Genomic DNA, 25939 nt, shown 5'->3' on the forward strand with positions numbered 1-25939 from the left:
GAACAGTCTGCTCCTTTACCAAGAGACAAGAAGGGCAGAAAACTAGGGAGTTCTAGGGGACTTCCCTGGTGGCACGGTGGTTAAGAATCCACCTGCCAATGCAGGGAACACAGGTTCAAGCCCTGGTCCGGGAAGATCCCACATGCTGCGGAGCAACTAAGCCCGTGAGCCACAACTACTGAAGCCCGCGCGCCTAGAGCCCGTGCTCTGTAACACGTGAAGCCACCGCAATGAGAAGCCCGCGCACCGCAACTAAGAGTAGCCCCCACTCGCCACAACTACAGAAAGCCCACGTGCAGCAACAAAGACCCAGTACAGCCAAAAATAAATAAATAAAATAAATGGAAAAAAAAAAGAAAACTAGGGAGTTCTGGGCTTAAAGGGGCCTATTTACACACGAATATCTAGGTTGTGTTCAGAAGGCAAAATGGCATCCACAGGGAATATAAATTTCTTCCCACAGATCTTCAATAGCCTTATTATTCACTACATAGAACCTAATAAGATAGAATACATTTGGTATTCAAGGCCCATCAACAATTCTCCTTAAGTTCTAAATTTTTTATAAAACATCATGCACTAGTGCTTACGATACAACTTGGTCACTGTCTCTACAGGCAAAATAGTTCAAGCACTCAGCACTGACAGGCAAGCCATTTATAGCGCATCCATTATTCAATAGTTGCTTCAACTGGCAGAGAGGCTCTTGAGCTTCTTAAGAATTCAGAAAGGTGAGGATCCAATGACTAGGATTCTAGTCCTGGCCCTATCATTACTAGCTATAGAACTGAGAACATCACTACTATTCTGAGTCTATGTCTTCACTGTAGAATAAAAACTAGGTGATGAGCATGTCCCCTCTAATTATAAAATTATTCAAAGAACACAAAGCAAAAAATAGATTAAATAATCATATAATTCCCTATAGATAAAATTCTTCCAACTCCACTCTCCTCCTAATTTTCTTAACAAAGAGATTAATTATTAGTGTAGTATAATTTTCTAAATCAACAACCTTCAGCTTTTTTTTCCTGCTCCCACAACTCTTGAGAGGCAAACACATTCCCAGCACATTGCCTGTCAGCAACAGCAGCTCACTGCAACAGCGAGGTCAGAAAGTGTGTGGAATCGCTGTTCAAAACCATGGTACAGCGGCTTCCCTAGTGGTGCAGTGGTTAAGAATCCGCCTGCCAATGCAGGGGACGCAGGTTCAAGCCCTGGTCCGGGAAGATCCCACATGCCGCAGAGCACCTAAGCCCGTGCGCCACAACTACTGAGCCTGCGCTCTGGGGCCCACGAGCCACAACTACTGAAGCCCGTGCACCTAGAGCCCGTGCTCCACAACAAGAGAAGCCACTGCAGTGGGAAGCCCACGCGCCGCAACGAAGGGTAACCCTGCTCGCTGCAACTAGAGAAAGCCCATGCGCAGCAACAAAGACCCAACACAGCCAAAAATAAAATAAATTTATTTTTTAAAAAAAACTGTAGACAAACATGCTGCTCCAATAGTAAAACTCAGAATACCACCCCCTACCAACAACACAAGTTTTCAAAGTGCCACACTAAAAAACCAGCAACCCATAAGAAAATATTCATAACGTGTTTTTTCAAAGAGCAAGTTCTTTATTTAATATTTATCTAGTACATACTATGTGCCAAGCACTATTGCACTTTATTGTGCCACTTTATAAATATCACTTCATTTAATCCTCTACAGTCCAATGAGGTGTGTACCATTATTGGCCTGTTTTATAGATAAGGAAGCTGAGGCACAGAGAGGTTATATACCTTGCTAAGTTAGTTAAGTGACAGAACTGGAACTCAAACTCAGTATTTGAAGGTATGGACTGTTGCAGAGCAAGTCCAGAAGGTTGTCATTTTTGCTTTAGAAAGATTATGTACTATGCGTTTCTGTGTATACGTTATATACCTGTATATAAACTGACTGAAGGCTAGAAGGGTACATAGTAACTGTTAACCGTCATGTAAAAAGAATGGGATGGGGGATTACAGCCACATGGACCTACTTTCAACTATACTGTTTGAATTTTTTCAGAAAGCGTTACTTCTTTTATAACAAAAATAAAGTTTAAATGTCTTAAATTTAAAGATACTGGTATTATAAAGTCCTAATGAAATAAACTTATTCTAAATTATTAAGCGTAAGTGGTAAGTGAAACCAAAATCCTAGATTACAACTCTACGGGTGTGTAAACATATGATCAATGAAAAATATTTGCAGCTGTTATTCAAAACACACACACACACACACACTCCATAGAAGTATCAATAGTAAAAGTGTTATTCCTCTCGAAATTGGAGGATAGGGCAGAATTATCATAAAAATTCTATAAATATTCCAGTACATATACAAGTAGAAATATACTCAGGACTAACCCAGCTTACCCTCCAACTGATACATTCTTAGATGTTTAGAACAAGGCGTATAATCTTCTTTATACCATAAATGCTCTTTGAACCACATACTCATGAGCCTATTCTATGCTAAAAGTTCTGAAGCCTCTTCTATCTTCAACTTGAATCCTCTGAAATTACTGGGGGAAAAGAGTGGTAAAGTCACATAAAGAAAGCAGGAACTGAGCCTTCACGTAGTCCAGAAAAGAAGAAATCCAGCGATATTAAGCAACCGCCAGAGGTGCCAGAGCAGCCTGAGCGTAGCCAAAATCACTGCCTGTGTTCCCGTACCGTCACCTCCCACCCCCGGCACTGCGGCTCATTCTGGGAGTGCACGCTGGGTTCCCAGGGAGCAGGGCAACAGGAGAATTCTCATACAAAGCAACAGGCAGCGCCCAGGGCTAAAGAAGTGAGCCCACGCAGAGCTCAGGAGACTGAGCGGAGGTCCAGATACTGAAGGAGGAGGAGACCAAGCATGAGCACCAAATCCAAACTGCTCAGAAGCGGCAGGCTGGGGCTCACAGAAGATCATGGAACCAAGAGTTCAGGGCCAAGGCAGGGAAGGCAGCTATGAAGTAAAGCTTACCTCAGTTGCCTTTCCGCTTTGCCCCATGAGAAGCTTTCCCACCTTCCTCCTCTGGCTTCAGTCCCATTCTTATTCAAGGCTGGCAGTCAGTTAATCTCTCCTGAGTCATTACATAAGTAAATTTCTGATCAGTTTTCTGATAAAGTCACAGTTCAGTATTTCTCACAACCATTCTCTCCTTTCTGCTTAATTGGCCCAATGATAGATTAAAGATGACCACTCCTCCCATTGAGAGGCAGCTCTATGTCCTCTTTCCTTGAATCTGGGCAGGCTCTGCAGTGCCTTGACTAACTGAAAATGGCAGAAGTGACTGCGTGCCAATTTGCAGGTCTGAGTTTTAAGAAATTGACAGCTGCTTCTTTTTATTGCTTGCTCTTGGGGAAGCCAGCCACCATGCGAGAAGCCTAATCACCCTGAGACCAACACACTGTGAGAAACCCAAACGACACTGAGAGACCTTGCAGAATGTGACACCATGGGGGATGGGGGGATGGGGAGGGACAGAAACAGAGCAGGAGCAGAGGCACAAGACATGTGACTTAAGAAGCCATCATGGAAGTGGATGCTCCAGCTTCAGGTACGCCAGCTGAGACAGCCCCAGCCAAGCTCCTCCTGAATTCCTGACCCACAAGATGACAAGAAAAATAAAACGGTTGTTTTAAGCCACTAAGATGTAAGATAGTTTGTTATGCAGCAACAGATAATCAGAACACTACTTGTAGAAGGAGGGGTATCAGCGATACAGCATCTACCGTTCACCCCTGTCAAACGACTCATGGGAATGACTGACGTTGTTTAGTAGAAGTGAGGATGAGACCCTTTGAGAGGTTCTACTCCATAGGAATCAAAAACTATCTAAAGACTAGACTATCCCCTCTGCAACAGGGGCAGTAAGACAGTAAGAACACTGCAGTCTGTCATCAACTAAGCTGCAATCATCCTTTGGACTGGCTCTTTCTGTATCCCATTAATAGTTTAAATCCAGGTGTGCTGTCATTACCATAAGACAACCTAATTCTTGAGCAAAACATCACTCCTAATATTGTCCTATATTGTAAAAAACGACCTTCAAAAATCTCAAAACCACTATTCCCGTATTCTACTCTAAATAATTCAATTCTTCTTTATCCAAGATAAATAAGGATTACCTGGTTCTCTTTAAGGGGCACCATCCTTGGCCCTCAGAGCCTAATCTTGAGACTGCTCTAGCCAACTTTCCTAATCTTTTTCACGTCAAGACATGCATGGAAAATGATAACATCTGTATGGTGCATGCACATAAACTGAAGAGTCATCGAAGGGCCAGAAGTGATCTGTTTGGAGGCTCCCATCACCCTCAGGCTGAGGGGATCTGTTATCTCAATACATATGTAATCCTTTTATGGCCCTTCTGATGGAAAGCTATGTGGTCAATCTTTTTACCTGGTTATCTAGCAATGCAGGAGGAGGTCTCCCTTCTACTCCAATGCCCACTTGTTGGAACAAAAGACTGGAAGTCATCAACCAGCTGCATTATCTAGGAATCCAAGCTGCTCCTCTGAGTTTATACTACTCACTAATGTGCTGAGACCTGTAGGAGAAAATGGATGCCCAAATCCTTATTTCTATCCTATGTATAACCGTCTTATCCTACTGCCATTCTATAACCCAAGGGAGCAGCCAGTTAACAGCATGACACAGGAATCTAACATGAATTAAATTAAAAGAGAAAACTACTGCAACAGCTGGGTCTGAGTACTTAGGTGGCAAAACAGCATTGACGAGTATGTAAAAGGAAAAGTCAACTGCTTAAAATGAACCTGAACGTAGACTAAAAATGTTTCCAAGGCCACTTCCAGCTCTCTGATTTCAAGGTTTCCCAGACAGAAATATAATTACAATAAAGTATTTCACTTCCACAGCCTTGAATGTATTTGTAAGATCACGGTAGATGGGAAGATAGGAGCAGGCAGACAAATAGTCTGAAGTATTATTATAAAATCACTTACACATTATTGCTCACATGATTAAAACGTTAAAACTTTTAATCTTCCTTGAAGATACCCAATAATACAAAAATATATTTGTACAAGGCTGTTAGTTGCAGCATTATCTGAAACTGCAAAATACTGGAAACAACCTAAATGCCCAAAGTTAGGAGAATGTTTGAATTCACTGTGACACATCACAAATGGAGTACTATGAAGCTGTTAAAAAATAATAAGTAAAATTTCTACAAACATGGAGTGATATCCAGAACTACTAAATGATAGAAGCAAATTCCAAAAGAGTATACTTAGTTTGCTACCTTTTGTGAGAGAAAATAAGAAAATACTCATGTACCTGCTTTTTTTTTTTTTTATAAAAAGAAACAGGAAGGATATATAAAAATAATTGGTTGTCTACATGGGGTGGATAGGAATGAGTAGAAGGGTTAGGTAGTAACACTTCTTGGTATGGCTTTAACTTTTGGAACCATACTCATGTTTTATATACTCAAAAAGTAAAATAAAATCAGCAAGGATGAGGTGGAAAAAAATCTAAAATGGAAGGCTTCCCTGGTGGCGCAGTGGTTGAGAGTCCGCCTGCCGATGCAGGGGACGCGGGTTCATGCCCCGGTCCGGGAGGATCCCACATGCCGCAGAGCGGCTGGGCCCGTGAGCCATGGCCGCTGAGCCTGCGCGTCCGGAGCCTGTGCTCCACAACGGGAGAGGCCACAGCAGTGAGAGGCCCGTGTACCGCAAAAAAAAAAAAAAAAAAAAATCTAAAATGGAAATCAAACTGAAACAAACGAAGCTAACTGTAAATCAAATAAATCAGTGTATTAAAAGATGGAAGGAAAGGGAAGGAAATAACCCAAACAACTTTTGAACATAACACTTCATATTTTGTGAGTATACAGACAAAAAGAAACTGTAAACAAATAGTGAACTCTAGTTATAAGGAGTTTTCTTTGCAATGTTATGGGTTAGCAGTTTAGAACCACTTTCTCTGATTATGGCATGGGGCAAACAAGTACATATGCTGAGATAATGGGAACCAGATTCTCTCTGTTAGAGAAGAGCATTACAAATACAGAAAGGGCAAGACTAGATCTGTAGTGCTGAACTGGAATTAAAGGTATCAAAATGAACTCATGGTTACACACACACATACACACACACACACACACAAATATAGACATGTTTATTTATTTATATATGTTTATATTTCTTAGCTCCTATTTGCTGAGAGATCTTAGTTTATAAACCTTATTCCCCACTAAGGAATGATGGCTACTTGGAGAAATGGCTGATTCCAGGACTGGGGCAGCCTGAGTACAAGATGAGCCTGGAGCACCTTGCCATGCCAGAAAGTAAGAAAGGGCTCCAAGAACAATAGGGGCATGTCAAAATTATGGCCTAAGGAGGCTCCCACTAGCCAAATCTAAGACAATTTGAGCTTCAAAATAAATAACAGAATGTCACAAAATAAAATAAAAATCTATGAGTCCATGTTAATAAAATAAATGAATAAACAAGTGGGTGAGAAAGGAAAGCTCTTCCCTGTATATACTTAGAAGAAATAAGTTAGAAAATCAACATCTTGCAACCATCCTAGTAATAACTGATTCAGTCAAGAATCATCAATGGATGCTAAATTACTAGATGAAAGTTTGATGAGGAATAAGACATCTATACACAAAATCTCAAAGCATCTCCTACAAAATAATAACAAAGGGAAAATAGTAACTTTACAATAAATAACCTTCCAAATATCACCTAAATAATCAAAGTTAACATCACCAAAATGAGACAAACCAACCTCATACACCTCTTGATATGATGCCCTGAGAATACACATTGCTTCTGCAGTGTTCCTACAAAAACAATGCACAGCCTGAATCTAATCATAAGGAAACAACAGAAAAACTCAAACTGAAGTACACTCTATAATTAGCCTGCTTTCTTCAAAAATACCAAGATGTGAAAGACAAAGACAGGATAAGGAACTGTTCCAGACTGAAGAAGACTATACAGTTATCACAACTAAGTGAAATGCATGATCCTGGATTAGATGTGGGGGGCAGAAAAGGGAAATAGCTACATTATATGAAGCACATTATTGGGACAACTGGAGAAATCTAAGAATGGAATGTGCATTCAATAATACTATTATCTCAGTTATTAAATGTCCTGATTTTGACCAATACCCTGTGCTTAGTGAAAAGAAAGTCTTTGTGCTTGGGGAAAAAAAAAATAAAGTATTTCTGGATGAAGGAGCATTATTAGGTCTGCAAATTACTTGGTGGCAGGGTGCGGGGGAGGTGCATAAAAAGAAGGTTCAAACGTGTAACACAAATGTAGCAAAATGTTAACAACCGATGAATCTAGGTAAAGAGTTCATGGGAATTTCTGTACTATTCTTAGCAATGTTTCTTTTTTTTTTTCTTTTTTTTTTTTTTTTTGCGGTACGCGGGCCTCTCACTGTTGTGGCCCCTCCCGTTGCAGAGCACAGGCTCCGTACGCGCAGGCTCAGCGGCCATGGCTCACGGGCCCAGCCGCTCCGCGGCATGTGGGATCTTCCCGGACCGGGGCACGAACCCGTGTCCCCTGCATTGGCAGGCAGACTCCCAACCACTGCGCCACTAGGGAAGCTCAGCAATGTTTCTTTAAGTGTGAAATTATATCAAAATAAAAAGGCTTTCGGAGATTAAAAAAATTTTATTCTTTACTTCCAATTAAGAACATTTTTTTAAATTACTAAAACACAAGGGAAAAGGTTAAATTACCATTGTGCAGAGCCAAACAGTACTATAAACCTGGCAGTAACTTCCCTTTCTTGATGGATGATAAATTAATCCAGTAATAGTATTACAAGATATTAATTGCAGTGGTCCAAGTGACATTACAACTTTTTCTTTCAATGTTTCTTTTATATATCCAAACTCAGGCTTGTATTTGGCTTCCCAAGCAGAGTCAAACCCCCAGGCTTATCTGCTCTCTCTGCTGACTCAGGTAATAGCGACAATATTTTGCTCTGTTCATTAGGGAAGATAAATCTGAGTTTGAACTTTTACTCAAAAACAGTACTGCAAAATTTCAGTTTTAGTGATTTAACTCTCTGGACGATGACTAATAAGATCCATTTCTGATGGGGCAAAGCATTGTTTTGCCCTAAAAGCTGGATTTTAAATATCTCATTTAAAAATAAACACCAAATTAAGCATGGCAGACCAATTTCTCTCTTACCTCCTCTCCATCCTAACATCTCACTAAAATGACAATAAAGAAATTAAATCGACATGAACTCACAGAGATCATTTGAGACAAGCACATTTCAACACATTTTTGGGAGTCAGGAAGAAGCTGGAGGAGCAGTACTGATCTTAGTAGCAGGAAGGAAGCTACAGCCCAAGTGCCAGCAGAGAAGAGTGCACACAGAAGGCAGCTCTGGGCTCAGGGACACTGGGCACAGCAGACAGCAAAGGTAAGGGTGGCACTGAAAACAAGGGGTCAAGGGCTGCAAGGAACAACAGACTCATGGAACTTACAACATCCTGATGTAGAAGAAGAAGAAGAAGAAGGTGGCCTGCCCACAACCTTACAGTGAAGCCCACTACAGACAAGCCTCGCTCACTCACAGAGCTTTTTAGTGCCTCACTCTCACATGAAAAAATAGACAAAGATAAAACAAGATCCTTGAAGAAAACCTCTAGTCTGAGAGAATCATTTTGAAAAGAAAAAGAGGAACTCAGAGGAACAGAAACAACCTCAAAACAAACAAACTCTAAAATCCAGGAGTAAAGAGAGAAGATACTATAAAACAACAAACAGCAACAGGATGTATGAAAAAGCAATGGTCAGAAAAATGAGAAAAAGCTCTTGAAAATTAAAAATATTATTAACAAAATTCAATAGAAGGGTGGAAGGGAAAAAAAAAAAACACCTAGGGAATACCTCAGGAACTAGAACCAAAAGGCAAAGAAATAAAAAGATAAGAAAATTACAGGTTCTACCCACAGTGCTCAACATTCAATTAATAGGAGTTGTACAAAGAAAAAAGTACAAACTAGGAGATTTAAGTATGGGAGGATGAGGGTACTCTCAAATGTTTAGATTGAAAAGTCCCCTGAGTACCAATTGCAATCATTGTTGCTTTTGTTGTGGTCATCCATTTACAATGCTTGGTGTCAGTCTATTTATCTCTTGTAAAAATAAAATACAGTGTGTGTGTGGAAAAAAAAAAAAGTTCCTTGAGTACCCATCACTAGAAAAAAAACCAAAACTAACCATGCCAAGACACATCATTCTGAAATTCCAGAACACCAAGGATAAAAGGAATATCCTAAAAGCTTCCAGGAGAAAGAATAAAAAGATATATATGAAGGAACAGTAATCAAAAAGGCATCAGGTTTCTCAACAACACTGGAAGCCTAAAAACAAAGGAATACTGCTTTCAAAATTCTAAGAGAAAAATCTTTTCTAACAGTCTATAGTCACCCAAGCAGTCAAGTATAAAGGTAGAATAAAAGTGTCTGACTTGCGTGGGATCAAAAATTTGCCTCTCCTGAGACGGGAGCTAGATGACGTACCCCAGCAAAATGGTCTAATAAACCAAGGAAGAGAAAGACCTGGGATCCAGGAAATGAGAGATCTAATACAAAAGAACAGCAAGGGAATCACAGGATAAAAACTGTCGAGTAGGCCTAGAGAACAGTCAGTTCCGATGGGAGCGAGAGAGCTCTGGGAAGGAAAGCTTCAGGAAAAAATAATACTAAGACATTATGTGTTTAAGTGCTTGGAAAATAATATTCATAGACATTTAATAGATTTATAGGTTACATTTGGGAGAAAATGTACAGAAGGCAAAGTAAGCAATTTTTTTTAAAAAAGGCAATTATTAACTCAAAGAAAAATAAAATGCCAGGCAAGAAAAAAAGTGATCACCATATTAATCAAAATCTGTAGTCTAGTTATATTGAGAAATGGAGAGAGGGGCAGAGGGGAGGGTAATGCAAACACTAATGTCCTCATTTACCATAGCAAGATGTCAAGAGATGATACCTAAAATGGATAAATTAAGAAATAACAGTGTATTACTTAGAAGTATGTAGGTAAACATGACAGAGAAAGCTAAATAGAGCTGAAAGTGGTGGTCTGTGGACAGAAGGGCTGAGAGGAGAGGGGAGGGAGGCTTCTGCTCTACTTTAACCCTTTTGATACTACACTGTATGACTTAACTGTACACGTATTACTTTTGATACTACACTGTATGACTTAACTGTACACATATTACTTTTGATACTGCACTGTACGACTTAACTGTACACGTATTACTTTTGATACTACACTGTATGACTTAACTGTACACATATTACTTTTTGAAAACATGAATTAATCTTTAAAAGGTAAATTGATGTAACAGTCATATCAATTCATGAAGTTGCCTAAACCATTTTTTTTAATCTTTAAAAAAATGCCTATAATCTATTACATGAAATAAAAATTACAATAGCACTTTATCATTTGGGGCCAGGCACCTACTGAATTCCCTGTATACTACAAGGCTAATTTGCAGAGCTAATGGTATGTGTCCTCTACTAGAGAATGTAATTTCAAAGCTGGCCAAAATTTATCATCTATGTTAACAGATCCAGATACCTACAGAGCCAGAAAAGAGAGGGCATCTGGTCCTGCTGATTTCCTACACAGAGGCAAATTCTGATCCTAAGACTGGTCCCCTCACTGGCTCAAGCATTTCACTGTATTTTGAAATGCATTTCTGAAATCAGTTTTCAATGTCAAATGAAAACAGCATATGGAAATAATGTATGTGAAACTACATATTCTCTAAAACTGTAATGTACTGAACACATTTTTTTATTATTCATTCTGTCACAAACCCAGACTTGTTCAGACCTACTTCGGTGAAAAACACCTAATGATGCTATTATGCTTTACCTATTCTACAGTCTTCAGCTAAATACTGGAACTGTGCCCCTACCTCCAAATGAGAGGAAAGGGTAGTGGGAAGAAGGATTAGAACTGCTGAAGTCAAAGAAGATTATTAAATCAGAGTCAAAATGGGCCACTTTTGCCTTTGGAAGACCAGACACAAATAACTACAGAAAAATTATCCGAGGTTTATATTGTTTCAAAAATAACTTTCCTTACGAAATTGACTATACACAGAATGAACACAAAAGCCATGAATCACTTAAGAAAAATTCTGGCATCCAATATTCCATTTATTTAATATAGCAAGATCTGATGCAATTCCACGCCTCTGCCAGCAACCTGATAAGCAAATCCATGGTTAAACAGTAGAGGGATTTTCAAAAGAAATGAATCAAGTCATAAATGTAAACACCACACAACTATTATTTCAAAACAAAAGTGTATGCAAGATAAGAAAAGATGCATATATACATTTTATAGGAAGCACTCCCTCCCATAAATAAATGAAACAATTAAGAGGTTAAGGGACCTCTTATTATCAAAGACTTTACTCAGAGCGGAGGTTTAATATCTGCACTGTACAATTCTTTTCCTAGTTTTTATGGTATATAATATAGGTTGGCACTAAAGCACAAAGTTGGGGATGGGGGTGTGTGAAATTTACAACAGCTGTATTTACTGGTGTGCTGCGAAACTATTCTTTTAAAATCAACAGGACTTTTTAGGAAGAAATGGAAAGAAAAAGCAAACTGGGCACATACTTATACTCTGCTTAAAGGGCTAGATACCCAAGATTACAGAAAATAGGAATCTGTAAACTCTGATAGCTGCTCTAATTATTTAACACAAACCAAGAGTTGGAAATTTTTTACAACCAATAGGTACAATTTTAAAATCGGACCCACGTTTCCGCAAAAATCTCTATTAATTATTCAAAGAAAAAAAGCCTGAAAAATATTTTTTAAATGAGTTTCTAAAAAGACTATACACAAACAAAACACTTGAAATAACTGAAATGAAATCGATGCAGTTAAATTAAATTAGAATTAAATTCTCACAGCATGAACGTTGAGCTTTGGTAGCTACTTCATACACATAAGGTGAAGCTTGAGCCAGTTGTTGCAAACAATTTCTCCAATGTTAATACAGCTCACAATTAACATTCAAAATAATTCAAATGGAAACTAGAGTTAATCTCAATTTTACTGTGTGACACTAAAATTTACAAATCACTCAATCAATAATATAAGTGTCGGCCCCAGAGTGTCTAAGTTATACATAGAAGTTATTTTTCAAAAATATTATATTAGACTATATCTCTAACATGTTAACTATCAATTATCCCAAGGAAACATTCCATCACCAAAAAAAAACTTGCTCCCTAGAAATTTCAGCAGGATCGTCACAAACTTGGACCAAAGTCCTACCATCCCAATATTGTACAACAAATGTTCAAGACAAAGGAATGGACAATAATCTATTATCTAAAAAAGAAAACCTGAGTGTGGTCAGTAAGGACAAAGATTTAAAGAAGCTAAATCAACAAGTGTACTACCCTACAATCAGTTAAATTAAACCTGCAAGAACATGACAGTTAATCACTAGCCTGCTCTTCCTGGTGATGAGAATAGTATAAGAATAGTCCATAAAATTAAGAGTCTTCAGGGCACGTCAAGGATAAACAGGCAAGCAGATTTCTACAAGGCTGCCTTAAACCCAGCTAGAACAAAGAAAAAAATATCAGGAAAGAACATCTACTCAAAATGGAAAACAGCCCACTGATAGAGCTATTCAATCCTAAAGTACAAAGTCTCCAGAAAAAATCCAGTTGGTTATAATATCTTTTCAAAGACACAAGCTGGTTCATATTCAAAATAAACTCTCAATTCCCTCCTCAAAAGAGTCTTATAAAATCTAATTAGCTAGCATCGATTAATGGTGAAGTATTTAGATAAATACAAAGACAACTACAAACTTCATTTTCCAATGTCCAAGTTTAAGTTCAACAATAGTTTTCAAAATCTGAAACTGCCATCTTAAGCTTATCTGCATTTTATGTATCTGTAAATAGCACACATATATACCTAATTTTCAGTATGTCTTAAGAAGGGGGGGGAAGAAGGGAGGGAAATCTGTTTTAAGCCCTGCAGTCTAAAGACTATAATTAACTTTTACAAGAAATATAATTGGAAAATCTTAGAATATAACTAGATGGAATCAACAAAGTACCCTGCCTAAAAGCAAAGATTCAAATAACCTCTGAGCTACCAGAGGCAAAAGCAAAGTTCCCTTTCTTAAGAATTCTCTCCCTCTCCCACCCCACAACAAACCCACCTCCAAAAAGAATCTCCTCCAGCAGAAACAAAATGAAAAAATGGGAGGGGGCAACTTCAAGAGCGAAGCACATTTATATAATAACCGAAAGCTAACTGCATTTTATCCATAGCTATGGTGAGAAGGCTGACTCATGATATCTGAACTAAAGTAATGTGAATTTCAGCCTACAAAAAAATTAGACCTGAACCGAAATTCAGACGTTCAAAAACACTGTTCTTCCAACTGTACTAACAATCTAGTTCCAAGTTGGTGGCACTTTAATCAATAAACAGGGGGAGGAAGGGCTAATCAAATACAGAAATCTAGGGCTTCCCTGGTGGCGCAGTGGTTGAGAGAGTCCGCCTGCCGATGCAGGGGACACGGGTTCGTGCCCTGGTCCGGGAGGATCTCACATGCCGCGGAGTGGATAGGCCCGTGAGCCATGGCCGCTGAGCCTGCGCGTCTGGAGCCTGTGCTCCGCAACGGGAGAGGCCACAACAGTGAGAGGTCTGACTATCGCAAAAAAAAAAAAAAAAAAAAAAACAAATCTAAAATTATTTTCAAAAGGTAGAATTTAAAATGTACTTTCACATCAAAAATCTTCAAAGGAATTACTCAGAGTATGTTTCCAAACATCTATAATCCTTTAACTTATCAAGCAGTAAGTGACTAGATGACAAAATAAAGACCCTGCTTTTACAAAGGCAAGCCAGAAGTATGGTTTGAATGGTATTTGAATTTAAACTTTGGGCTATCTCTAATGCCCCCAAGCATCTTGAGCAACTCTGTTAATCTTTGTCTGTTTCACAATCTATGAAACAGGAAAAACTACAAGGATGGGTAGTTAATTAAATTAGTCAGGATTAAATGCTAGCCAACTGCTTTGAAGTTACTTTATGTTGTTCTCAGCTCTCCTCCTACTGAGTAAAACTCATAGATGAGAAAACATCTGGAATTACTATATATACTAACATCTGCAGACTCACAGCAGTTAAAAGATGATCTCTGTTTACAAATTTCTAAGCCAAAGATCATTGAACAATCGGAAAGATCTCAGGATACAACTGCAATGAACAATTTTTAGGTAAATTTCCTTTCATTGTGAAAGATACCTACTCTTACCTACATTCTCAAAACAGACTGTTAACAAATCACAGAGCATCTCGAGAGGTCTTGGCACAAAACAATTCTAGGTAAGATGAACAAGCTGTTCCTGTTGTTAATGGTATTCTCAGCATTCTAAGCTGTCAATCAAGGTAAGCTTCATCACAAATAAACCCTCCAAAAAGTACTAGCCCCTGCTGCGAATCTAACCATCTGTCCAGGAAAGCTCTATTAAAACACCTAGAATGCAGTTGCTCTCACGTTTAAAGGCACTATGAATAAACATAAAACACTAAAATACATTAAACAGTATATATTTTCCACTTCAAACATTAATAAACTACTACCCAAGTCTATATGGATACCTAGGTTGAACACGAAACCCATAGGTTGGACACTAATTTTTTTTTTCAAAGAAGGAAAATATATAATACAGCTCAAGAAAGGGGAAATAGCTCAAAAAGAAAAAACAAAGTAGGTTGGGGGAAATGCACTGATATTTGTAAATTACTCCCTGATGGAAGAGGGACTCAATTAAATTTTAAAACAGGAATTTAAATTACTCAATGAGCTACAAACTAAATTACTCACTGTTCTGCTTACTGAGCTACAAACACTAGAAAAACATAAGTATTACCAAATTGAGTTTAAAGGATCCAAAATTAATCTATTATATTCCAGTAAAGAAGGAAATTGCATAAATTTCAAAGAGGAAAAAGGATGGTATAAGAGCCTAAGGCTAATGCTGTAAAAGCAAAGAATGATGAGAATGAGCTATTCTGAGGATAAATGAATAACAAGAAACAGAAACAGAGTTCAAATTCTCCCATCAATCCCATCCTCTCTCCTGCTTAGGCCAAGGATAGTCTTTGTATACTACTAAGAATACCATCAGAAAATAACTTTTGATCCATGTGTCAAAACTTCTTCACAACAGCAAAAATGTTAGGCTGAATCCCTAGACTGCAGCCTCTTCAAACAAACACATGGAGCACATTCTAAATTCCAGGTCCTTCACATGTACTACCAATTATTCAGAGACTTTGGAAATATGCTTAGGCTGCTTTAAGGTTCTGGGGGCTGGGACTGGGGGTGGATACTGCCAGAAAAACCAGAAAGACAATTACATTTGACTTAAGCGTACAAATACTATTTTTAAAAAAGTTTAAATTCTTCAGAAAAGCATATAAAAATCAAATGTTAATCTTCAAAATTAATGTGAAAAAAGTATCACCTGTCCATTGATTTTTAACTGCCCCATCCACATTTACTACTAAAAATGGCCACCTGCCCACCTATAAACACAGAATGTCAAACAAATACAAATTCATTGTGGTAACAACATTGCAGATGGTCAGTTGCTCACAATCCAGTCAAAGTTTACTTTACAGACTAAAAACTGGAAGTGAGGACTGGTGAAAGCATTCTGGGGAGAAGCTCACTTACTTTCCATTTATTTTAAACATAAAGTTTAAGGCCATTCCAGCCACCATCCAAGTGCAAGAAAGTTCTTTCATTCATTAAGCAAATATTTACTGAGTGTCTTATTACACTCTAGGCACTTAATAAATATTTCATACAGAGTTATTACTAAAATGCAGTAAACGCATTTGACCTTATGATGAACAAATGACTGGTCCTACCTAGAAAATTTAGTCTACTGGGCATACAAGAGTCTTCTTTAGATTCAGGTTGTGAGAGAAATACGATACAAAATAACTCATCATCCCATCAACGGGATTTCTCACCTTTATCGCAAGCTTTATCACAAACTACAGATTTATTACCAATGACAAGGAATCAATAATCAGAACACCATCCTACTAAATGGATCTTCAAAAAAAGTTTTATCTCCAATATCCACCCAAACTGCAAAACATTTACTTAATCTACACTTACTTTTCTTTTTTTTTAATAAATTTATTTATTTATTTATTTTTGGCTGCGTTGGGTCTTCGTTGCTGCACGCGGGCTTTCTCTAGTTGCAGGGAGCAGGGGCTACTCTTCATTGCGGTGCACGGGCTTCTCATTGCAGTGGCTTCTCGTTGTGGAGCACAGGCTCTTGGCGCATGAGCTCAGTAGTTGTGCCTCGCAGGCTCTAGAGCGCAGGCTCATTAGTTGTGTCGCAAGGGCTTAGTTGCTCTGCGGCATGTGGGATCTTCCCGGACTAGGGCTCGAATCTGTGTCCCCTGCATTGGCAGGTGGATTCTTAACCACTGCGCCACCAGGGAAGTCCCTACACTTACTTTCCTTAGGTAACGTGAGGGCAAGCATGTACTAGAAACTTTAAGAAGGCTTCTCGGACTTCCCTGGTGCTGCAGCAGTTAAGAATCCGCCTGCTGAGCCTGCGCTCTAGAGCCTGAGAGCCACAACTACTGAAGCCCCTGTGCCTAGAGCCTGTGCTCTGCAAGAAAGAGAAGCCACAGCAATGAGAAACCCGCGGGCCGCAACGAAGAGTAGCCCCCGCTCGCAGAAACTAGAGAAAGCCCGCATGCAGCAACGAAGACCAAATGCAGCCAAAAATTAATTAATTAATTATTTTTAAAAAGAGAGGGCTTCTCAACTCTTTGAAGAATTAATCACGGAAAAATTCTCATGCCTATGCTATTAAAATATCTCCAATTTAACCGGCTACTTAACCCAAACGCTTGAAGTCTTTGGCTTTCCTTAGTTATTAAAACAGTTGTGTTTAGGGCATCCTTTTAAACAATTTGGGTTTTCTCCTCAGTATTTTGCCACTGGTTTAACTCTTTTACCCACATAAATATGAAATGCCCAAGCCTCCAGCTTCAGAAAATAACTTCTGATATGTGCACTTAACAAAAACCTTGAGAGAATGTCCTAGTTTCTTTTATTTAAAACTTTTTCATTTAAAATGAGAATGCCTAGGGACTTTCCTGGTGGCGCAGTGGTTGAGAGTCCGCCTGCCGATGCAGGGGACACGGGTTCATGCCCCGGTCCAGGAAGATCCCACAGGCCGCGGAGTGGCTGGGCCCGTGAGCTATGGCCGCTGAGCCTGTGCATCAGGAGCCTGTGCTCCGCAACGGGAGAGCCCACAACAGTGAGAGGCCCGCGTACCGCAAAAAAAAAACCAAAAAACAAAAAATGAAAAAACATTCCGCCTGCCAATGCAGGGGACACAGGTTCAATCCCTGGTCTGGGAAGATCCCACATGCTGCGGAGCAACTAAGCCTGTGTGCCACAACTACTGAGCCTGCGCTCTAAAGCCTATGAGCCACAACTACTGAGCCCACACGCCACAACTACTGAAGCCCACGCGCCTAGAGTCCATGCTCCGCAACAAGAGAAGCCCCCGCTCACTGCAACTAGAGAAAGCCTGCGTGCAGCAACGAAGACCCAACGTAGCCATAAATAAATAAATAAATATGAGAATGCCTTTAGCAAAATTAGACATAAATCAACTTTTACCTCATTAGGAGACTGCTATTTTCAACATTTACCGTAAACCACAACATGGATTAATCTTCTAACCAGTTAGTTTCCTATCTCTCCCCAACTAGATTAGACTGTAACTTTTTTGAGAGCAAGGGACTGACTACTGGACCCCATGGTCCCAGCTAATACATTTTATAAACTCTGTAAGTCTCCACACAGACATAAATGGTGCTAGTTTTAAGGCCTTAAGGAATTCTTTAATATTTTAAAGCTATTTTGATCAGAGCAGGTGTCCTTAACTGTTACTATCATTGTATACAAGTGGGTTCTCAAAGTGTGATCCTGAGGCCCTGAGAGTTTCCAAAACCCCTGCATGGGGTACATGAGTTCAAACTATTTTCATAAATAACACTGATGTTACTTTTATTCTTTACCCTCATTCTCTCACCAGCATGCAGTGGAGTTTTCCAGAAGCTACATGATGTGTGATATCTCAAGAGACTGAATGCAAAAGCAGATATGAAAATCCAGCTGTCTTCTATTAAGCCAGACAAGAGAGTTGCGAAAATTAAAATAATGCCAATCTTCTCACCAATTTTTTTGCTTTGAAAACTATAGTTATTTTATACAAACTATTATGTTAACAGGTAATGGAATTATTATTGCTAATTGTAAATGATTTAATAAATATATATTAAATTTTTTTTGTTTTAATTCCTAGTACAGCAAATATCAATAGATATAAGCTGTACAAACAAAGGCTCTTTGGGTTCTTAATAATTTTAAGAGGTAAAGGGGTCCTGAAGACAAAAAGCTTGAGAACCACTGTGGTACACAATTATAAAACATATACAATAATATATACCAAGGGCTTCCCATAGATAAGAAGCTCAAGTTAATTGTGAAGTATAATTACTTCTTACACCTCTAATCTTGTTGAATAATATATCTCCTTGAAAAGCATAATTCAGCATAAAGCCAGTCCATCCCAGGCCCTATCTAAGGGGCTTTAGATATTTATCGAGAGTCCTCTTTATAAAGATGTTCTGACCTATAATACCACCTATTACTTGAACAGTGTTTGGAGTTTCTCAAAGTTTTCACCAAAATTACCTTGTTCATCCTAACAACAACCTGTGAAGTAAATGTGAAGTATTACTCCCACCCCCGCTTTGTTTTTTAACAGATGACATAATGAAACCGATGCTCCAAGGAAACAGAACTACCTTCCAAGGATGTACTGCTACCTAGGAGAGCCTAGGATGTTGGTCTTTTGCAATTTGCTTGGCTGCGTTAAGGCTGTTTCACTGTGGTGTAACTGCAAGCTCCCAAAGAAAACAAGGCAAGGGCATTAATTTTATTTAGTGTCCCAGTGCCAAAACAGAGATTTTTCCCTCCCTAATAAGAATGTAATCAGACTCAATACTTGGTCACCGCATTATTCCACACACTGGCTACCCAAAAAGAAAGAAAAAGAAAGAAAGAAACGAAGGAAGAAATTCCAGAGTGCTGGAGAATAAATGCCAGAATACATAACCCTCCAAGAGGATGAATTAGTCAAGGACTCACAGCTTTTTTTTTTTTAACCCCACATTTGTTTATTTATTTATTTTTGGCTGTGTTGGGTCTTCGCCTCTGTGCAAGGGCCTTCTCCAGCTGCGGCAAGAGGGGGCCACCCCTCATCGCGGTGCGCGGGCCTCCCGCTACCGTGGCCTCTCCTGTTGAGGAGCACAGGCTCCAGACGCGCAGGCTCAGCAGTTGTGGCTCACGGGTCCAGCTGCTCCGTGGCATGTGGGATCCTCCCAGACCAGGGCTCGAACCCGTGTACAAGCTGCACTAGCAGGCAGACTCTCAACCACCGTGCCACCAGGGAAGCCCTCACAGCTTTAATAATCATTTAATCACTGAAACAACAGGCAGGCAAGAACAAGATCAAACTCAATACAAAAACAGGAGACTATATCAATGAATGGATGCCAAGAAGTTAAAGCGGAAGGCCCACATGAAATGGGTTCAACTCGTAGAACATGAGAAGGAAAAAACCCACATAAAGTTGCAAAACTAGCTTTATTGGTTCTACAAATCCACGCACATGACTAAAATCACCCTCCCAAAGCAATGTCAGAGACAAACTTCGTTGCAAGATGCAAAGATGACATCCTAGCCCTTGGATAGAAATCACCCCTCCCTGATCAGCTCGGTGCTTTGTGACCGCCCAGAGGGGTGGGATAGGGAGGGTGGGAGGGAGGGAGACGCAAGAGGGAAGAGATATGGAAACATGTATATGTATAACTGATTCACTCTGTTATGAAGCAGAAACTCACACGCCATTGTAAAGCAATTATACTCCAAAAAAGATGTAAAAAAAAAAACACCCCTCCCTGAAGACTACACATGCTAGATTGTTCTTTTTATCAGCACAAGCCTCTTAGTTATGCTCCAATTTAACTTAAGTTCAAGAGATGCTCAATTTTCTGCATCTCTTTTCCACACTCAAGTGGACGCCCTGACTGACAAAGGCAAGACTGACTCACAACAGGATATCTGCCACTTGCATAAACTCTTTTCCTTTTTAGATGCATGTGACCAATGAGGCCATTTTAAAATTTGATGTGATTTTACCTAGAAACAGCCAGAAGTGTGCTGTCTGCTTTGTATCTATCCCTGTAGTTCACCACAGATTAGAAGAAGTAATTTCATCATTCCTCATGAGGTATGCTTTTCCTAGTGTTTACTTTGGTCATTTTTTTTTCAATCCCTGGGGCGGGGGTTACAGTTACAGCACCACAGCTCTACCTACAATTATAGATAATACAACACCAACTAATTTGTAAAGCAATTTGACACACCTTATTTGTTGTTTCATACTCAACATTCACTGTAGAAGAAACATTCGTAGGTAAGTTTCTACACCCTCATAAAAGAACTGCAATACTGCACCATAAAACCAATTAACCGGTTAATCTTCATGGGCTTTATGCAGAAAAAGACAATCTGACTTTACAAAGGCAAGCAAAGCATCAAACCTCTGAGACCCACCTCAAGGAAACCGCAGTTATTTCCATTCCTTATCCCAGGGTACATTTTTCTTTGTGGCCTTACCTGGATTTTTCTCCAAGGACATAATCAACATTTAAGTAACCTGTCAAAAGTGTCAAGGCATTCTCTAAACTATGCTCCCAGCTCCAGCCCACAATGAGAAATGTCACACAGCTAAATCGTACCATTGCTCTTTTCTTCCTTTTATTTCTTCAAATGATCTTAAGATTTTTGAAATGCACAATTCAAATTTTACACTACAACGCAAACTACCACTGATCATCTCAAAGCTTATAAACAAAGACTCTATCGGCGGCACCAGGGCCCTACCAGGAAGTAATCAAAGCAGTGTGGCCGGTGCGATCTTAAGTCGCTAGAGCAGACAATAAGAGGGCACTGGGGCTTCCGAGGGGCCCGGCAGAAGGAGATAAGATGCTTAAGCAATGCAAAAGCATTACATAAACCTAATAACTGTCCTACAGCACATGGACTCGGAAATCCCAAAGCAATTTCAAACAAACAAAAATATCTGAAAGGCAACGCGAGCCGCCCCTCCAAAGCAGCTGCTCGATCAGCCTTCTGAGCTTTTCAGCCCGCAGCCTGTTTTCAAACTTCACCTTCCCGGGCTGATGAAAGACTCCGACCTCGGCCGCCCGAGTTCTGAGCACCTCTCGAGGTCCCGGCGCCCGCTCGCCCGGCGTGGATCTAGTCGCCGGAGCATGGGGGGAAGCGAAAGGAAGCGGGTCCGGGGCAGGTAGCGAAGGGCCCCAGCGCGCCCTGCAGCCCAGACAAAGCTGCGCGCCTGAGCGGCGCTTTTCCCGTCCGGTCTAGGAGGGGACGCAACTCGGGCCCCGCCACACGTGCGGCCGCCTTGTGGGGGCCGGACACCCACCCCCGCGGCCCCCGACCCGGCGACACAGGCCAGCACAACCCCCGGGCACTGCAGGGCGGCGCGGGGGCGCAAGCCGCAGGCCAGGGTCCCCGCTCGCCGCCGTCCCCACGAGCTCGTGGCCCCAGCGATCTCTATCCCTCGCGGGCCTCTCCTTCGCCGGCCGGACCGTCGGGCCGCGGGAAACAAAGGAGCCGCCGCCGCCGCTCCGCCCGCCTCGCCGCGTACCCCTCCCCAGCCGCCGGGCCCGGCTCGCCCGCACCGCTCCCCGAGTCCGCGCGCCGACTGCCCGCGGCCCCTAGACGGCAGGCCCGGCAGAGCCGGGGCCTCGGGTGCGCTGCAGGGCCGCCTGGGGCCGCACTCACCGCTGCAGCACCAGGACGACGGGGAGCCGTTGGGGAACTTGGCTGAGTCCGGGGCAATGCAGACGCTGGAGCTCAGGTGCGGACACTCCATGGCCACGAGGAGGGCGGCGAGGAGGACTGAGGCTCCGAGACCAGGCGGGGGGGCGGAGGGGGCGGAGGAGGGACTCCGAAGGTTCTGCCTGGGGTCGCTCCTCGCCGGGCGCTCGGCCGACGGCGGCTGCGTCCCGAGCCCTTGCGTCAAAGAAAGCAAAAGCTTCCGGGCGCCGGGTTTTCCCGCCCGCCGTCTCCCGAAGCCCGGCTCCGGAAAACGTGGTGCTCCGGCATCCGGGTTCTGCCGCCACCCCTAGGCTGGAGGCTTCCGTCTTCCCAGGCCGGCCCCTCCCCTCCCCTGGGCAGGCCCCGCCTACAGGCCCGGCCCCGCCCCCGTCCTCTCCCGCGGGGTGGGGTCCCCGCGCTCGCAGGCTGGTAGCCCAGCGTCGGACAGCGCTCGGAAGTGACTTTCCCAACTCCGCTGTCCCCGGCAGCCGCGGCCTCCCCCGGCCCCGGGTAGGGTGGGGCGCCAAGCCGGGGCACGCCGGGCCGGTCCGCGGCTTTTACCCCGGCCCGGCGAGCGCTCACAGTCAGAGAAGACTGACCCTGCGTAGTGTGTGGTGGCCGGACTACACTGCGGTAGAAAATCTGGCCACACAAGAAAGTGTGAAGAAGAAAATAAAAACCACCCGGGCAGACAGACAGCCCCCATTTTACACACGAAGGCACAAGCTCAGAGAGGTTAAGGGCCTGGCCCCCGGTGGCCCAGCGGGATGCATAGGTCCCAGAGCAGTACTGGTTTAGTGGTCTGCTCCCTGCGGCAGGTACGATACTGACTGGGTATCGTTCTAGGTTCTGAACACGTGGCCTTTGCCAGCCACCTGGGTGCTGAGTGCGGGGACGATCGTGAATCTGGGTTCAAACCCGGTCACTGTGACTCACCAGCTGCATTACCTCGAGCACGTGGTCGGACATTCATGCCTCACCCTCCAGTGTAAGTTTAAATGAGGTAACTAACCTGGGTGTGCTGAGCGGGGCGGTCCCGGTTACCAGGTGATAAAAAGGGAAGGGATCTAACATTTGTTAAACACCTGCTGCTGTCTCCTAACCAGGCACTTAACACACAGTACCTCATTTAAACCTCGCACCACACCGCCAGCTGCTCTAACCATCCTCCTTTTTACCGCAGGGGAAACCGAGTCTGTAATTGGTTAATCCGTGCCGGGATTGGATCCCCGCCTCTCTGACCCCTTCGTAGAAAAGAGGATAGGGCAAGCCTCCAGCGGCCGGTAGGGCAAGCGTTACACCCTAGCGAGCCTGCTATCTCTCCGGGGCAAGGCCTTGAGGACGTCCCGGGCTATTACGAACATTGCCTCAAAGTTGAGGCTCCTTGTAAAACCCGGCGAAGGAGCAACAGGGCCAGGAGGCGAGTAGGGGGAGGGGGAGGCTGATGTGGCAATCCTGCGGGCTGGGCGAGAGGAGGAAGGAAGGTCAGGAAATGATTAACTGGGCCGGGCCGGGTAGTGGTTAGAGCAGGGCACCTCCCCGCAGTGCAGTCCTGGAGCAGTCCAGGGATGCCCTCTCAGTCACTTAGGACGCCTCGCCATCCTCCCCACCACCCGCCACCTCTCGGTTTCGGCCGCGCACTCCTCTGCCTAACGGTGTCCACTCACCTGCGGCCTCTCTGCCCACACTTTCCTCCCCCCCCGCCCCCCCTTCACCAACTCCCGGAGTATTTCCAGTTCCTCTGTCAATGCTCTTTGATTGCTCCCCAAGTTTTACTTGACTGCTTTAGAGCAAGCCATCTTGAGGTTTCATGGCAGTGATGAGTTGTGGAAAGTGCAGCTGCTCAAATCCTAGCCCTGCTGCCTACTTGGTGACCAACTTTAGCAAGTGTCTCTAGTCCTCCCAAGCCTTTTTTATCCGTAAAACTGGGAAAATAATACTTATCTCTCAAGGAAGATGCGAGAATTCGTGAGAATTGCCACCCCGTAGTAGACAGTCAATAATTTATAGCTTTTTTCTTTTTTCTTTTTAATGACAGCAGGTGAGAGGATAATTCCTAGGAAGGGGGAGGATAAACAATAAATGTGACCTCTGCCCAGGCTGTCCCAACCCTCTCCTCCTATCAACCGATTCTTTTTCAAGGCCTGGTTGTATCAACCTGTTTCCTTCCAGAAACCTACCCCCCATTTACGATCCATGCCCCCTCATTTAGCCATGAAACATGCCCTGAACTCACGCCAGTCTTTTATCCTAGCATGTAACGGTTCCTTTTTCACCCTTGCAAAGACTCAGTTTCCTTATCATCTAGACCTCAGCTTAAATGTCACTTCCTCAGGGAGGCCTTTCCTGCCCCTGCCCCAACTCCAGGTTACCTCCAGGTGTGTGATGCCCTTGTCTGCCCCCATATTCTGCCTTTTTAAAACACTCTTCAGGCACGTAATTATTTGTTTAATGTCTGTCTTCCCCTTGGAGGTCCATAAGGGTAGCAAAAGAAGTCTGTCTGGTTTCCTGCTGTATTCCTAACATAACATGTGGAACATGGAGGGCATCCAATAAATGTGTTCAATCATGAATGAGTGATCGATTAGCAATGTCTATCATGGGCAGGGGGTTAGGAAGTGGCCCAATATATGCCAGGTAGTCATCCCCTTCTCCCCCCCTTGATTTGTAAATTTCCCTTCAGCTCTGAGTTTATGATTTTAACGGCATCAGGAATGTGAAAACGCCTTGTGAGGTGTAATCTGCCAGCGGAGAAAAAAAAAAAAGAAAGGAAAAATAGTTTTTATTAAAGTCTTCTCGCTCTAAGTAGAATAAAAACCGCTCCGAGCAGGGCCCCTAACCTAGTCCCCCCCTGACTGGTATAGACCGCAGAGGGCGAACTATGACTATCAGGCAGTTCAGAGAAGCTGGGCAAAATCAGAAGTCCCTCCTGGGACTTTTGCTAGGTTTACCTAAAAGTTTCCTGTGTCTCTGAAAGTTTTCATAATTAAAAATTTTTTTTCTTTGGAAAAAAAAAACTCGTGGTGAGTAAATGTGTCAAACGGGGGAAGACCACGGGGCACACTGGGAAATCTGCTTTTTTAGTCCCTCGTTTCTTCGGCTACATTTATTACTACGTTTTCTTTTTGGTTCTCGGCCCACATCCCTTCGGCGCTGAGGAGCTCTGACTTACACAAGGGTGAGCCCTGGTGGTGCAGAGCCAGCCTCCAGCGCGGGTGCCGGGTGCCGGGAACGCGCCGCCTCCGAGAGTCCCCGCCCAGCCCTCGGGAGTCCCAGGGGGTAGGGATGCGGGAGGAGGGCGGCTCTTGCCAGCAGAGGAGGACGAGTTTTAAAAGTTTGCATTTTTCAGAGGAGAGGAATGCACAATTTCAATCACACTATCAAATGTTTTTCTTCTAAAGGCTATATCTATATAAAGGGAGGAGGGAGGGTTGAGCCAGGAGCGGGGGTGGCGAAGTGGGGGGTTACAGGTTGCGGAGGGAACCATGATCAGGACCGGTCTCAAGGTTGTTATGACCATCCCCTAACTTTTAGACTTGAGACTTCTGGCAGAATTGGTGGTCCGGAAGCGAGGATTGCAAGCTGACCAGGCCCAGGGGAAGAAGCCTTATTGGAAGCACCGAGAGAGCTAGGTTAATTATTTACCTTAGAGATTTTTCTAGGAGCAAAACCTCCTTGGAAAACTCAAGAGGAGGCTTGGTGAGTATTCCGAAGGAGGGGGAGAGGGTGAGGAGAAGCCGCTCAGGGACTCTTTTATCACCTTGTTTAATTTCCAAGAGGCACTTATCTGATACTTCCTTGTTTACTTGTTTATCTATTGTCAGTCTCCTCCATGAGAACAGAGACCTTGCTAGTCCTGTTCATTGCCTGATTT

The 25939-nt window shown here is 42.6% G+C and overlaps 1 protein-coding gene across 3 annotated transcripts in view; it reads right to left on the reverse strand.

Moving 5' to 3' along the window:
* Positions 1–25939, reverse strand: part of USP3 (ubiquitin specific peptidase 3) — a 214862-nt gene that overhangs the window by 72478 nt on the left and 116445 nt on the right. Inside the window, exon 1 of one of the 3 annotated variants that reach the window (XM_004274724.3) lies at positions 22030–22272. The exons of the other annotated variants lie outside the window; for them this stretch is intronic. Coding sequence (XP_004274772.1) covers positions 22030–22120 — 91 coding nt within the window. The 5' untranslated portion in view covers positions 22121–22272. Of the gene's footprint in view, positions 1–22029; positions 22273–25939 lie in introns of those variants that run through there. 3 annotated transcript variants of the gene reach the window in all.

Source organism: Orcinus orca, chromosome 2 (genome assembly GCF_937001465.1).
Source record: "Orcinus orca chromosome 2, mOrcOrc1.1, whole genome shotgun sequence".
Taxonomy (NCBI): Eukaryota; Metazoa; Chordata; class Mammalia; order Artiodactyla; family Delphinidae; genus Orcinus; species Orcinus orca.